Source organism: Haliotis rufescens, unplaced genomic scaffold, assembly GCF_023055435.1.
Source record: "Haliotis rufescens isolate VD_foot unplaced genomic scaffold, xgHalRufe1.0.p SCAF_8, whole genome shotgun sequence".
Taxonomy (NCBI): Eukaryota; Metazoa; Mollusca; class Gastropoda; order Lepetellida; family Haliotidae; genus Haliotis; species Haliotis rufescens.
In genome coordinates, this window is record NW_025964372.1 from 9,749,810 (window position 1) to 9,767,312 (window position 17,503).

The 17,503-nt window shown below is 40.9% G+C and overlaps 1 protein-coding gene across 2 annotated transcripts in view; it reads left to right on the forward strand.

Moving 5' to 3' along the window:
* Window positions 1-17,503, forward strand: part of LOC124123940 (SUN domain-containing ossification factor-like) — a 79,023-nt gene that overhangs the window by 3,283 nt on the left and 58,237 nt on the right. For both annotated transcript variants that reach the window (XM_046487143.2, XM_046487144.2), the window contains exons 2-3: window positions 4,874-5,005; window positions 12,820-13,394. In XM_046487143.2, coding sequence (XP_046343099.2) covers window positions 4,874-5,005; window positions 12,820-13,394 — 707 coding nt within the window. The remainder of the gene's footprint in view (window positions 1-4,873; window positions 5,006-12,819; window positions 13,395-17,503) is intronic.

The window sequence follows — 17,503 nt, forward strand, 5'->3', positions numbered from 1 at the left end:
TTTTATCACTTGTGTATGACACTAATTGATTTACATGGCTTGTCGATTGTTAGCAACCAGTCATGCTGATGATCTGGAAATTCTTAACAGTTCTCATTGGTAGCAAATACCAAATTAAATTATTGGTAACATCTCTTGTAGCTCTACATGCATGTGGAGAAACCATTAAGAAATAGAAAACAGCCAATGTCTCCTAATGATATGTTTGATGCATGTTAACTTGATAACTTGTGAATGAATTGTTTGAAATGGATGTGGTGAATACTTGCTTAGTTTGATGACTGATTATGGCTCACTTGAACCAATGTACATGTCTAAGTTCTTAAAAAAATAGTCCAACAATAATGTCAAACCTCTACATGTACAATTATTATCCCCCGCCGCGCGAAAGCGCGAAGCGGGGGATATAGTATTCACGACCGTCCGTCCGTCCGTACGTCCCACCTGTTTATTGCCGCGATATCTCAAGAACTAAACACTGGATTGTCTTCATATTTGGAACTATGGTGTATATACAGACTCCGCAGACACCAGTCGGTTTTGGTGACCTTGATCCCATTCTAAAGGTCACAGCAGGCAAATCTGCTTTTGGAGTTGGAAAACGGTGTTGCCGCGATATCTCAAGAACTAAACACTGGATTGTCTTCATATTTGGAACTATGGTGTATATACAGACACCGCAGACACCAGTCGGTTTTGGTGACCTTGACCCCATTGTCAAGGTCACAGCAGGCAAATCTGCTTTTGGAGTTAGAAAACGGTGTTGCCGCGATATCTCAAGAACTAATCGCTGGATTGTCTTCATATTTGGAACTATAGTGTATATACAGACACCGCATACACCTGTCAGATTTGGTGACCTTGACCCCATTTTCAAGGTCACAGCAGGCAAATCTGTTTTTGGAGTTGGAAAACGGTGTTGCCACAATATCTCAAGAACTAATCGCTGGATTGTCTTCATATTTGGTAGTATGGTGTACAGGCGGGGGATATTTCGTCACTCTGTGACAAATACTTGTTTTATCTCATCTGCAAACTTGGTGCCCGGATACTTAGTCTGACATGATGTAACTATGTGCTGGTGCAGCATCTCCAGCATCTGACATGATGTAACTATCTGCTGGTGCAGCATCTCCAGCATCTGACATGATGTAACTATGTGCTGGTGCAGCATCTCCAGCATCTGACATGATGTAACTATGTGCTGGTGCAGCATCTCCAGCATCTGACATGATGTAACTATGTGCTGGTGCAGCATCTCCAGCATCTGACATGATGTAACCATGTGCTGGTGCAGCATCTCCAGCATCTGACATGATGTAACCATGTGCTGGTGCAGCATCTCCAGCATCTGACATGATGTAACCATGTGCTGGTGTAGCATCTCCAGCATCTGACATGATGTAACCATGTGCTGGTGTAGCATCTCCAGCATCTGACATGATGTAACCATGTGCTGGTGCAGCATCTCCAGCATCTGACATGATGTAACCATGTGCTGGTGCAGCATCTCCAGCATCTGACATGATGTAACCATGTGCTGGTGCAGCATCTCCAGCATCTGGCATGATGTAACCATGTGCTGGTGCAGCATCTCCAGCATCTGACATGATGTAACCATGTGCTGGTGCAGCATCTCAAGCATCTGACATGATGTAACCATGTGCTGGTGCAGCATCTCCAGCATCTGACATGATGTAACCATGTGCTGGTGCAGCATCTCCAGCATCTGACATGATGTAACCATGTGCTGGTGCAGCATCTCCAGCATCTGTTTGACTGTCGGGTCAAACATCTCGTGCTGGATGGACTGAAGCAACTATTATTTTGAAGGATGTACATTGAGATGTTCAGTTCTGTTTGTACCCAAAAGGTTTAGGCTTTGAATTGGTGTCATTTTGAAACAGAATGTGGGTATCAAGGGTAACACTGATTGTCTTCTGATTGCCTTTGTTGTGATATCAGATGATGGTGAAGGGGTGTGTGATCAGTGATGAGATAAGCATTCTGATAGCCATGATAGTTGGCTTGGTATTGTTGCAGCCATGACAACTGTTCCTAATAGGTCTGTCGTCATGATAGTCACCATTGACTGTGCAAAGATAATTACTCTGATCAGGTAAGCTTGTTTTCAGATTGAAATTTGAGTATAATCCTTAGTGAGGTATGGCATATGGAACGGTTGGTAGAGTCAAACATATCTTCTTACAATCTTTCCATGGCTGCCTTCAGGGCAGTAGTTAACATTTATGATCTGAATGTTGTGTATGTAGGTCATCATTGTTATTTACAGGATATAACTGTTTTATATTGTGCTCTATGTCATGAGTCTGCATCCATTATGCCTGTCCATCCATGGTTTGACTCTGAAATAAAACTCTTCTTCAAAACTATTACACATATATGTCCTGGTAACATACTGTGAATTCTGCATGTAATATTACAACTTTATACATCATATTTTAGGGGGGCATATTTGGAATTTTATCCACCTCCTTACTACCTTTATCTGAGCTTGTTTTTTCTGGTGTTATTGCATTTTGAACCTGTCCTCTGAAACATGTATAAGGTTTATGGAGCTGAATGAGGGGTGGATGAAGATTAGTTTACCTTAGGCTTCAGTTTCTAAGGTGGTAAACATGTTGTGTTGAACAAGATGGCTTTTTCCTCCATAAACATATAGGAGGTGTGGGTATTTCAAGGCCTTGGGTGAACCACTCTTAATCTGCTGGAAGTCCAGCATGGTGGGAAGGCTCCCCAAGGGTAGGTGACTATGTGTGGGGGGTGCAAGTATCATGGCCAGGTGATTTGGATCTGATGCAGGGAACTTGGATTCACCTTACTCAGGATACACATTAGGTCTGACCAGGGGAACACCAGCAGGCTGAGAGAGTTCCCCTGACCTGGTGGCAACATTTGAGGGGAGCATCTGTCATGGTTGGATGATGCAGATCTGATGCAGGGAACTCCATCTCACTCAGGATACTGTATACTGCCAGTACAGACTTGGTTCGGCCAGACAGCCTTCGGACGGGTAGTCCAAGTGGGATGGGGCGGCTGTGTGGGAGAGTTTGATCTTGGAAGACTGGAAGTGGAGCCGTTTTCTAATGGTGACTACTTGGAAAACTTGAAACTTGGTTTTGATATAGGCTATCAGACACTTTTGCTTCGGGAAGATGGCCTGCTGTGGATTTTCAAAACCTTCATGTGGCTATGAGCCAGGATACTAGTTCTCAGAGGTAATGGAAGAGCTTTGTCATGTTATGCTTGGCCTCATGTGGAGGAGGAGGTTGTACTGCAGATGTCAAAGTATACAGGGTGCCGTGGGATCACCACCACTGTGCCATCAGTACACAATGTATACCATCACTGCACTGCCTCTCAGACTTACAATTACATCTCAGCTCAAGCTCTTGCCATGACTGAGAAGCTTGTGGTAGTGTAGTCCACAAAGGCTCATAGCCATATGCTACTGATCTTACCCATCCCCATTTAGTTTGTGTGAGAAGGTCTGTTTCGTCCTCCAGTCTTCATCCCCAATAGTGACCAGCTTGGAATACAGCTCTTTTGACATGTGGGTATGAAGCAGCTGATGTAGGAGGAATGGAATCAATTGATATACCTATCTTAGTGAATAAGTCTTTGCGTGCCTTATCTACTCCTGCAAAGATACTGGCCGATCATACATTGAGACCACAAAATCATCTTCTCGACATCCTGTTCGGTTGGTACACCATCAATGAGATTGAAAGCCTCTGTCGCTTCATCATACACATTCGTGTTTCCCATGCTGTTGTTTTTTCCTTTTTCCCCCCAAAAGAAACATGTCTGGTCAGAGCCACTAAGTGACCAAGCTTTCACTGGTCCAAGGAGTCTGATACGGACATGAACAGCCAAATATCTGAACTGTTTGCCAGTTCCAAAAGCTATTCAGAGGTAAGACATATCCATTTGACTCGTGCAAAAAGAGTCTTGTGTCAGCTTCTTTATGTGAACATTGATGCAGATTATTGACAACATCTGAACCTTTGTCATGTTTGCCATGAGTGCTTATTCTTTGTTTCTCTCCTCATTCTAATGAAGTAACTTGTTCAGCTGAGAACTTAAACAGTTTTGTCTTGTTCTCGTCAATGCTCAGAAATGCCTACCATTTGTGAGGAATTTTGCTGTTTGGTTGAACGTGGCATCTTTTCCCCGTTTGCTTCTACCAATGCTAACTGAGTAGGGATGGACAAGATCAGTGGCACATGGCTATGACCTTTTGTTGACTACCACAGGCTTCTGAGTCCTGCCAAGAGCCTCTGAGATGTAGTTGTAAGGTGTAAATACATGTAGCACAGTTGATTAGTACACCACTTGCAAATGTGGTGGCGACTGTGATTGCATTAAATATTCACTTGCTAACAAAAAAATCAGCCATGTACAACCTATTTCAATAAATAATAATGTTGTTCTTTAAATATTCTGTTGTTGACCATTTGAGTATATGTTTAATGAAGTATGTCATAAAGATATGCCTAAAAAGAAAGAAATGCATACTTTTTCACACTTTAGAATATCTAAATCAAGATAAATAGTTTATTATAATATTGTTATGTATATTACAGATGTAGTGTTCGATAAATTTATTCCAAATTAATAATTTTGCACAATATATTTACACGATAAGTGTACACGATACACGAGAATTTCATTCCTCCTTGGTGGCCATTTGGATTATTTTGGGTGGCCCCATGTCTTAAAATATTTGGAATGTCATTACCTACAAATGTGCCAAGGTTCATGCTTTTATATATATTTTTTATGTTTATAAAGTAGCATTAGAAATATGACATATACTGATAAGGATAATAATGCATCTTGTTTATTGCAGTGTAAGACCACAACAAGCAGGGGAGAGCACTGATGGCTCCATGTCGCTCAACACTGGTGTTCAGACAGGGAAAGGAGAGTCCGACACTCTACAGGCCAACAGTCCAAGTGCATCCCCGCATATTACAGCCAGGTATTATGGGTATACAGCAAAGACCCTCCTTCACATATCTCTTTACTTAGGAACTGATCATTCTGACAGTAGTTTTTCAGTAATGTCTTCAAATCATCTTTTTTTCCCTTTAAAGTGGGACCAGACAATTTAAGTAGAAGATAAGCATGATACCAGTAGCTAAGGTTTTGGCAAGTGCAGTCCTGTACTTGAATTTAGTTATTTCTTTTAAATATGATTCTAAATAAATATTAACATGATTAATTTTGAATGTACCATAAAGAGTTAATGCCAATCTTTCTCATATCAGTGAGTGAGTGAGTTAAGTTTAACGCTGCTTTTAAAGGGGCACTGATCTAACGCAATTCCCCGGGACTGGTTGTTGCCTTTGTTATTGTTTTTCCCCAGTGAGTACCCGGATATATAGCAGAAATCTAGACTAGTTCGCGATGTCTGCTGCGCAATTCGTAAGCGCATCAGTCACTTTTATGGGTAGTAATAAGGGCGTATGGTCACATTGATCAACAAAATGAAATACAGTTTTCGAGATAATAAGGTAATGTAGGTATCTTTGTGGGTAGCATCGGTAATGGTGACGAAGTTTTGATAGCAAGTCACTTGCTTTGTAATTTTGCGATTTTCGTTTACACTATTTTGACTTGCAACACAAAGTAAATATTTCACCTGAGCATTGCTTTTTTATAGTGTGTATATTTTTTTACTGTCAAAATGTGTAACATTTTCAAATTTATTAAACGTCTAAATATTCAGTTATTTTACAAAGTGACTGAAAAACATTTCCATATGTATTATTATGATAACGAATTCCAAACATTTTGATGTTTAATGTCATCACCAAGAGACTGAAAATGTTACGTTGAAAAGTACATTTCTATGTTGTTTGGCTTCTAATCCTACATAATAATCTGTTGTGATGTTTGTAGGCCCTTTTGATCATCTTTATCAATCTGGACAGATTTTTTAGTCAAAATGACTGAAATATTTACACATTTTATAAATTGCCTGAGAGAATCACATTTTACAAATTGACGGTAATATATACACACTTACAAAGGAAAAGACCTGTGAAAACAACATCTATCGCGCATTGAAGAATTTCCCAACCAAGACGTAGAGAAACAAGAACGAATCGGTTCAAATGAAGGAAAACAAAATGCAAAACCATAATTGCAACCTACCAAATTTATGTGTATAAATTTTAGGCAGCTTCCTTGTTCGAGGAATGTATCCGTGAATATCCACACAAAGGAACAATATCCCACTCGTCTGCAGCCGTACAACGAAACTTATTCGATGTCACGTGTCTCTGTAACAATCAAATATTTTGAAAGATATATATCGTTTCGGGATATCATAACCCGCGTTCGTTTCTCAACTGATCACTTGGATTGTTTCAGGTGTTTCACATAGGTGTCAAGTCTCAAGGGTCGGCTGAGAAAGCCCACGTGACAACTATTTTCATAACGTTCACGGTTCCTAAAAAATCCATTGAGTGATAGATAACAATGATCAATCAATCAATGTATTATCAGTTAACCCTTTGAACAAAGTAAGTTGTTTTTACATCGGCACTTCACGCCATGATATGAGTGTATTCCCTTTGTTTTAGTAAACCTAGACATGTAAACACTCACTTTTGACATATCCACTGTGCAAGATAACAGTGATTAATCAATCAACGTATTTTCTGTTAATCCTTTGATGACTAGGAACGATCCGTTGATTTACAAAAAAAAGGAAATCAACTGATCATTCACCTCTTGCTGGTCTGCCACGTGCATATTACATAACACACATTTTACCTCACTTCAAACCTGGATTTAGATTGAATAATTACCCCAGACACAATAAATGCCAAATGGGAACCTTTGTCAGGTAATCTAAGTGGTGCTACCACTAATTGTACCTGTAATAAATTCATTAACTGAGCATCAAGTGAATGACGACAAATACACAAGTGTAGGGTTATACGAGAAAACGTGGATGACAACAAGGGAGTAGTAATCGTATTATCAACGCAATCCGAAATCCGAAAATGCTTTCACTGCATAGATACTTTTTTTAGTATTAAACTATAACCATCTGGGGTATTTCCAAATGACGACATCTGATGAGCGTTCTTTTTGTCTGTTTGTTTAGGCTGAATAAATTAATTAACCTGCGCCCTTTGTCGAAATCTTTATAGATCACAGTTAACCAATCAGTGTTTATGCAAAAATGCGTAAAACAAATATTGCCTCCAGCCTCCAAGTTTATTTAGCTGTCTTTGCAGACGGTAGCCAAGTCTCTGGTCACGCTCAGTTGCGTTGCGTATCATCCGGGTACTCACGGGGAAAAAAACAATAACAAAGGCAACAACCAGTCCGGGGAATTGCGTTAGATCAGTGCCCCTTTAACAGTATTCCAGTTATATCACGGCCTGTCAGCTTAATGTGGGAGGAAAGCCCGAAGTGATGCAGGTCTCAGACATTTACCACTTCGGTGAAACCCACGAACACGGGCATGGTGCTGACCTAGAAACATAAACCTAGAAACATAATCTGGGCGAACCAGGATTCGAACCCTCAATCATAGGTTTCTGGCATGCCCAAGGGACTCAACTCTGCACAGCGAATCACGGCGCCTTAGACGACTGGGCCACCTGTGCCCCCCCTTTCTCATATGAAGATTTTACACAAAGTGTATGCATTCAGACCAGAAGCAGGCAGTGTGGCTTTTAGATTGCTGTTCCCATTCATATCCAAATAGTCACTATATAAGGGCAATAATGTTGGACGAGACGTTAAACCCAATTTAACTTTTGATACCCAGTTAGTCTTACTAATGTTGGATGATTATCACAATCTAACATTAATAGATAGTAACATTTCTTGACCAGACAAGATGCTGGAATAGTGATTATTTTACACCAGTACTTTATAGCATGCAATTATGTACATGGGATATCTTCCACATTCTCCTATAACAATATGATTTGATGATGACTGCTTCACATAAAAATCGCCTACATGCAATCTTTTGTGCAACTTCTATTTCCTCATTTTTATTAATCCTCCATACTTCAGTGACATAAAACAAACTGGACGGAATTTGGGAATCAAATATATTAGGCCACAGATCATTGGGTAGAGGTTACAGCACGTGTAATGATTTGTCCACAGAGAATTGTTTCTGCCTGAATGGATGAGTTTTCGATTCATTTGGAACATGATAATGCTCCAGAAAAATATAATCCAAGATATGAAATGATTGTGATGACCCACATTCAAGCTTAAATAGTATATGATTTTTCGAAACTTGATAAACACAATTTTAGTCTTATCTAGATTATATGACAAATGATAGTTAAACCAAAAAGATTTGACGACATCAGTATGTTTTGGCAGCCCATTGACAGTGTCCGAAAAGAGGACAAATTTTATCTGCAAATAACAAAAGTACCTGTATGACATCAGGGTGTAGCTGTACACCTGGAACACATGATGATGCTATTTGTTCAAGTCCATGGATAAACATTGACAATAGGAAAGGACTCCCTTCATGGCCTTGCCTAAAATCTAGCGGACACTTAAAACATTCAGAAAAATTATAAATCTTTGGACAAAACTCCTCTATATTTTAGAATATACCAGTTGTTAAGTTAGCGTGTCAGCACATTCTGTACTAAGCTTTCATCTCCATGCTTGACAGAAGCAACTACGCCCTCAGAACTTCCATCTTCATTCTGTCCCCCTGCTGAATGGATGTGTTCTGAAGCCTCACTCAACAAGGGAGTTTTCTCCAATGACTTTGGTGGTCTGGGTTCTTTTTGAATTCTCTTGGTATTCTTTATACTTAATATTAATACAACATATTTTATTATTTTATGAATCATATTTTTAACATTTTGTTTGTTTGTGCTGTGTTGTACACCTTCACAGTTTGTTCTAAATAGTGGGTTGAGTTGCATTGAAGTGATTCTTCGTCGTTTCCAACTCGTTTTCCTGAAGTGTGTGTGTTCATTATCAGCGTTTCACATGCTTTTGTGCCTTTGAAGGTGTTTATGATGTTTCTATGGTTAAGACAGCCTCATCATCCCAAGAGATGTTTTTGTGAGGTGTGTGGATTGAGACGATCTGCCCAAGACCAACACAGGTTATGTCTTTCCTAAATTGCCAGAACCTTGTGACCTAGAATATTGATGCTTGGCCTGCCAAATCTGTCTCTATGGACTTTGCTTTTCGGACGTTAGAAGACATGATGGGGATTGTCTTAGACATCTCCAGTCTACCAAGGAGTTGTCATTGTACTCCCCATTGCACTGTGATGTACGGGATGAGCCTGTGTCCTCTTGTGAACCTGAGGATTCTATGCTTGTGCATGGCTATCAAGTACATTGAAGCTTCCTGCATCTGAACCATGTTCATCATACGATAAAGTGTTTCCTGAATCAGGTGCTTGACTGTCCTCCCTGCAGCCTCCTTCACAGGGGCGCCTACAACAGTGTAGCTCCTACACTAGTACATGATCACCTTACACGACTGTGCTATCTCTGTGGATGCCACTAGTACATGATCACCTTACACGACTGTGCTATCTCTGTGGATGCATCCTCCTTCACAGGGGGCACCTACAACAGTGTAGCTCCTACACTAGTACATGATCACCTAACACGACTGTGCTATCTCTGTGGATGCAGCCTCCTTCACAGGGGGCACCTACAACAGTGTAGCTCCTACACTAGTACATGATCACCTTACAGGTTACACACAACCAAAGGTTTTCCCATAGACTTCTATAGTAACGTTATATTTTTTTGTAAAATAACTAAGCATTCAACAGCTATTACCTGTACGTGTGTGCACAGTTTGGCCTTAGAGCAGCAATAAAAAAATAAAAAATGTCTACCTTAGTCAGCTCCTTTTCCGAGTACCGGAAGCTAAACACAACGTCCCCAGTTTCGCACCAAATGTCACCTACTTGAAAATAGCTGTGGTCACATTCAGCATAAGTCATCATGTTGAAAAAGACAGTACTAAATATAGAAAAACATGGTCAGTTTTACTAACTGGATGGATGTACATTTGAAAGACATAAAAATCTTACAGAATATCTTCCAATCACAGCCTGCAGATATCTCTCGATCTGTACTGAAGGCTCCCTACGAAAACCGCACTCTCCAAACTGGTACTGATTTGGTGTAGTAGAACCTACATGACTGTGCTATCTCTGTGGATGCCACTAGTACATGATCACCTTACACGACTGTGCTATCTCTGTGGATGCCACTAGTACATGATCACCTTACGTGACTGTGCTATCTCTGTGGATGCCACTAGTACATGATCACCTTACACAACTGTGCTATCTCTGTGGATGCCACTAGTACATGATCACCTTACACGACTGTGCTATATCTGTGGATGCCACTAGTACATGATCACCTTACACGACTGTGCTATATCTGTGGATGCAGCCTCCTTCACAGGGGGCGCCTACAACAGTGTGGCTCCTACACTAGTACATGATCACCTTACATGACTGTGCTATCTCTGTGGATGCAGCCTCCTTCACAGGGGGCACCTACAACAGTGTGGCTCGTACACTAGTACATGATCACCTTACACGACTGTGCTATATCTGTGGATGCAGCCTCCTTCACAGGGGGCGCCTACAACAGTGTGGCTCATACACCAGTACATGATCACCTTACATGACTGTGCTATCTCTGTGGATGCAGCCGTCACGATATGGCTGAAATATTGCCGATGTGCAGCCTCCTTCCTTCCGGCACCTGAGATGCAGGCTACATCAGCTCCTATGTGCAGCTACCTTACGTCAGATAGTGGAGCATCTCTTTGACAGCTACAAATCCTAGGGTTCTCAAGTAGATGGATCTATGCGGACGGTAAGAGTGCTTTGGTCACCCCTTTTGAAACTGCTGACCTCATTCATCTAAGACAGAAGACCATCTTTCACATGGCTTTGGCAACCTTAGCCCGAGTTAGTGAGTTCCTTGCTCTAGATGTCATACAGGTGGCCTTTAGTTGAGGTCTGCATGGTGTCACTCATTTAGTACTCATGTTTGGATTTCATCGGCAAAAATCTACTTCAAGGCCAGCGAAAAGGAGGATTCCATATTACTCTGCAGTCTTCCATACTAAATATCTTGCCATGTGCCCAGTGAGGACACTGCACCGTTACCTTGTCATTTCCATGATTACTAGGGAGTTTAGCTTCAGAGGAAATGACTGTTTCTCTCGGTACTCCACACTGAAATATCCAAGAATGCTGTTCTCTTTTGCCTCTGTTCTACTGTCTTGGAAGCCCATGCACCTGCCACCCTTCTGCCTGTACAGGCTCAAGATCCTCATGAAATATGGACGTTGTCACACCAACATTTGTGTTTAAGCGCTCACCACCTTTACTGCCACTGTTTGAACTGGGCCGATGTGCTTCCAGTTCCAAGAGACTTCTTCATGCCTCCTCCATACAGCTGTGGGATAATGCAGTGTGTGACAAGAGGCTAAAGTAGATTAATTGTTATATCTAATATTTGGAATATTAGAAACTTAGCCTGTTACCTGTTACCGCCCATCCTGCCCCATGGTCAGATCCTATAGCATGTTCTAGAATGAAGAAGGAAGTACTGAGGGCTTATAGTAGTCTTCATCAAGCGTTGAGATGAAAGAAGGATTATGGAGAATGTGGTAACAGGTTAACCTTTTTTAAGTAGTGTTTAATACCAGTTTGAAGAATGAAGATATCCTATTGTCATGATTGTGCTGTATTGTTTTTATTATAATTATCTTAAAAAATGTTTTGAGGAACAGTTTATGTGTACTAAAGCATCTTAATCCCCACCCCACCCCATATTTAGCACAAATGGTTGGCCACCATTACCAAGCTATATTTATAAAAGTAAAATAAATTGTTGCTTTACCTTGTAACAGATCATGCACTGCTTGGTATTACCTCCATCACAGGTATAGAAGCCAGCTGTGCTAACTTGTCTGGATAAAAAAAAAAAACACACTTATACATCACCTGTTGGTCCCCTGCTGTTGCACACTGCTGACATCAGTGTAGGTACTGATTGGCCACAGAGGCCACAAGACTAATGTTACTCACTTGCTCCCAAGGTCCATATGTTCATAAGGCCAGACTTGTTTTAGTTCACCTCACTGAAAGTGTGTCATGTCATGGTGCATTGTTTAGTGTCCGTCTATCCGCCTTAAGTTATATATTTTTGACATCTCCTCTGTAGTCTAAAGATCTTAGACTTTGTATGAATAATCCCAGCTATATTTTCTCTAAATGGTGATTTAAACATGGCCTCCATGGTGGCACAGACATTTCTGTTGTATCTTTAGGATAATTTGATAAGCAGTAAGTAATTAATATGTCGAAAAGCATATGATACATTTTTGACGACTCATTTGTCACCACCAAATGTTGATGTATCAATAAATGATTTCTTCCTACTGCAGGTGAGCTACAGAACCTAGTGGCTCTAGATTTGTTTTTGTCTACAGATTCTGGCTCGGAGGTGGTAAAAACCGTAGTAAAAAAACCCACATTTGACACTCTTTAAAATGTTAACTGTCGTACTATTGCTCTTAGCCTGTGGTGTTTACATTTCCTCTTGTCATGAACAGGACAGTTTGCATTCGGCGGAGTACATGGAGTAAGGACATTTTGTTCTTCAGATGTTTATTTTTCCAATGTTCACTTTTTAGTGGTTTATTTATATTTAACAAAAGCCAAAACTAATTTTGAAAACAAAGCACCTTATTTTGTGATTTTATTGAAACTACAATGTCATGTATTTGCAGCATGAATAAACCTGAGTCAACTAGTGTGCTTGCGCAACCAAGTGTGGTGATTACTGCTGACAGTTCACACCAGCAGGTGGAGGCCAGCGTTGTGGCAGTAGGTGCAGTGGACAGCAGTAGTGCAGCAGTAGCCAGTGATAAGGTGCATGACCCCAGTGACCAAGGGGGAGCTCACAAACAGAATGGTCAAGATCATCTTAAAACAGATGCCATTAAAAGCAATGTTGAGCCCACAGAGTCCTCGTCTGAGAAGGAAAAATTGGCTAGTCAGACTGAATCATCAAGTAGTGATGATGTTCAACAAAAGCAGCACAGTGACCACCACTCATCAGTGACAACTAATGAGACACTTGGAGATAAAAGCAAAGATGAAGCACTGCCTGCATCAGAAGACAGTTCTACTGTATCACTGTCCGAGCCTGAACTTAGTGTGGACACTAGAGATTTGAGTGGGGGCAGCAAGGTTGACATCAGGGACAAAGTAGCCACTGATCATCAACAGGACTTTCAGTCATACACTGAGTGGAGGCAGAAGGTCCTGGAGGAAGAACAAAAGTCAAAACAAGACAACACAAGTGAGTTACTGACAGTAAATAATGTTGACACAACACTTGGCTCACAACATCACTTAGATGAAACAGCAGAATTAAGTTAAAGCAGCTTGACATCAGTTACACTCATCATACAACAGCCAACGCACAGCAGACTTACATCACCAGGCTTGACAAAGCAGTCACACAGCACTTGAAACACAGTGATCACACACAGCACTTGATATAAAGCATTCACACACAACACGTGAAATACAGTGGTCACACACAACACTTGAAATAGAGTGGTCACACACAACACTTGAAACATAGTGGTCACACACAACACTTGAAACACAGTGATCACACACAACACTTGAAATACAGTGGTCACACACAACACTTGAAACATAGTGATCACACACAGCACTTGATATAAAGCATTCACACACAACACGTGAAATAGAGTGGTCACACACAACACTTGAAACACAGTGGTCACACACAACACTTGAAACACAGTGGTCACACACAACACTTGAAACACAGTGGTCACACACAACACTTGAAACAAAGTGATCACACACAGCACTTGAAACATAGTGGTCACACACAGCACTTGATATAAAGCATTCACACACAACACGTGAAATACAGTGGTCACACACAACACTTGAAACACAGTGGTCACACACAACACTTGAAACATAGTGATCACACACAACACTTGAAACATAGTGGTCACACACAACACTTGAAACATAGTGGTCACACACAGCACTTGATATAAAGCATTCACACACAACACGTGAAATACAGTGGTCACACACAACACTTGAAACATAGTGGTCACACACAACACTTGAAACACAGTGGTCACACACAACACTTGAAACATAGTGGTCACACACAGCACTTGAAACATAGTGGTCACACACAGCACTTGATATAAAGCATTCACACACAACACGTGAAATACAGTGGTCACACACAACACTTGAAACACAGTGGTCACACACAACACTTGAAACATAGTGATCACACACAACACTTGAAACATAGTGGTCACACACAACACTTGAAACATAGTGGTCACACACAGCACTTGATATAAAGCATTCACACACAACACGTGAAATACAGTGGTCACACACAACACTTGAAACATAGTGGTCACACACAACACTTGAAACATAGTGGTCACACACAGCACTTGATATAAAGCATTCACACACAACACGTGAAATACAGTGGTCACACACAACACTTGAAACACAGTGGTCACACACAACACTTGAAACATAGTGGTCACACACAGCACTTGATATAAAGCATTCACACACAACACTTGAAACATAGTGATCACACACAACACTTGAAACATAGTGATCACACACAACACTTGAAACATAGTGGTCACACACAACACTTGAAACATAGTGGTCACACACAGCACTTGATATAAAGCATTCACACACAACACGTGAAATACAGTGGTCACACACAACACTTGAAATAGAGTGGTCACACACAACACTTGAAATAGAGTGGTCACACACAACACTTGAAACATAGTGGTCACACACAACACTTGAAACATAGTGGTCACACACAGCACTTGATATAAAGCATTCACACACAACACGTGAAATAGAGTGATCACACACAACACTTGAAACATAGTGGTCACACACAACACTTGAAACATAGTGGTCACACACAGCACTTGATATAAAGCATTCACACACAACACGTGAAATACAGTGGTCACACACAACACGTGAAATACAGTTGTCACACACAACACTTGAAACATAGTGATCACACACAACACTTGAAACATAGTGGTCACACACAACACTTGAAACATAGTGGTCACACACAACACTTGATATAAAGCATTCACACACAACACGTGAAATACAGTGGTCACACACAACACGTGAAATACAGTTGTCACACACAACACTTGAAACACAGTGATCACACACAACACTTGAAATACAGTGGTCACACACAACACTTGAAACATAGTGATCACACACAGCACTTGATATAAAGCATTCACACACAACACGTGAAATACAGTGGTCACACACAACACTTGAAATAGAGTGGTCACACACAACACTTGAAATAGAGTGGTCACACACAACACTTGAAACATAGTGATCACACACAGCACTTGATATAAAGCATTCACACACAACACGTGAAATAGAGTGGTCACACACAACACTTGAAACACAGTGGTCACACACAACACTTGAAACACAGTGGTCACACACAACACTTGAAACATAGTGGTCACACACAACACTTGAAACATAGTGATCACACACAACACTTGAAACACAGTGGTCACACACAACACTTGAAACACAGTGATCACACACAACACTTGAAACATAGTGGTCACACACAACACTTGAAACATAGTGGTCACACACAACACGTGAAATACAGTGGTCACACACAACACTTGAAATACAGTGGTCACACACAACACGTGAAACACAGTGATCACACACAGCACTTGAAACATAGTGGTCACACACAACACTTGAAACACAGTGATCACACACAACACTTGAAACATAGTGGTCACACACAACACTTGAAACATAGTGGTCACACACAACACGTGAAATACAGTGGTCACACACAACACTTGAAATACAGTGGTCACACACAACACGTGAAACACAGTGATCACACACAGCACTTGAAACATAGTGGTCACACACAACACTTGAAACACAGTGATCACACACAGCACTTGAAACATAGTGGTCACACACAACACTTGAAACATAGTGGTCACACACAACACTTGAAATACAGTGGTCACACACAACACGTGAAACACAGTGATCACACACAGCACTTGAAACATAGTGGTCACACACAACACTTGAAACATAGTGGTCACACACAACACTTGAAATACAGTGGTCACACACAACACTTGAAACATAGTGATCACACACAGCACTTGATATAAAGCATTCACACACAACACGTGAAATACAGTGGTCACACACAACACTTGAAATAGAGTGGTCACACACAACACTTGAAATAGAGTGGTCACACACAACACTTGAAACACAGTGGTCACACACAACACTTGAAACATAGTGATCACACACAACACTTGAAACATAGTGGTCACACACAACACTTGAAATACAGTGGTCACACACAACACTTGAAACATAGTGATCACACACAGCACTTGATATAAAGCATTCACACACAACACGTGAAATACAGTGGTCACACACAACACTTGAAATAGAGTGGTCACACACAACACTTGAAATAGAGTGGTCACACACAACACTTGAAATACAGTGGTCACACACAACACTTGAAACACAGTGGTCACACACAACACTTGAAACATAGTGGTCACACACAACACTTGAAATAGAGTGGTCACACACAACACTTGAAATACAGTGGTCACACACAACACTTGAAATACAGTGGTCACACACAACACTTGAAACACAGTGGTCACACACAACACTTGAAATAGAGTGGTCACACACAACACTTGAAACACAGTGGTCACACACAACACTTGAAACATAGTGGTCACACACAGCACTTGAAACATAGTGGTCACACACAACACTTGAAACATAGTGATCACACACAGCACTTGAAACATAGTGATCACACACAACACTTGAAACACAGTGATCACACACAACACTTGAAACATAGTGATCACACACAGCACTTGAAACACAGTGATCACACACAACACTTGAAACATAGTGGTCACACACAACACTTGAAACATAGTGGTCACACACAACACTTGAAACATAGTGATCACACACAGCACTTGAAACATAGTGGTCACACACAACACTTGAAACACAGTGATCACACACAACACTTGAAACATAGTGGTCACACACAACACGTGAAATAGAGTGGTCACACACAACACTTGAAATACAGTGGTCACACACAACACTTGAAACATAGTGATCACACACAGCACTTGATATAAAGCATTCACACACAACACGTGAAATACAGTGGTCACACACAACACTTGAAATAGAGTGGTCACACACAACACGTGAAATAGAGTGGTCACACACAACACGTGAAATAGAGTGGTCACACACAAC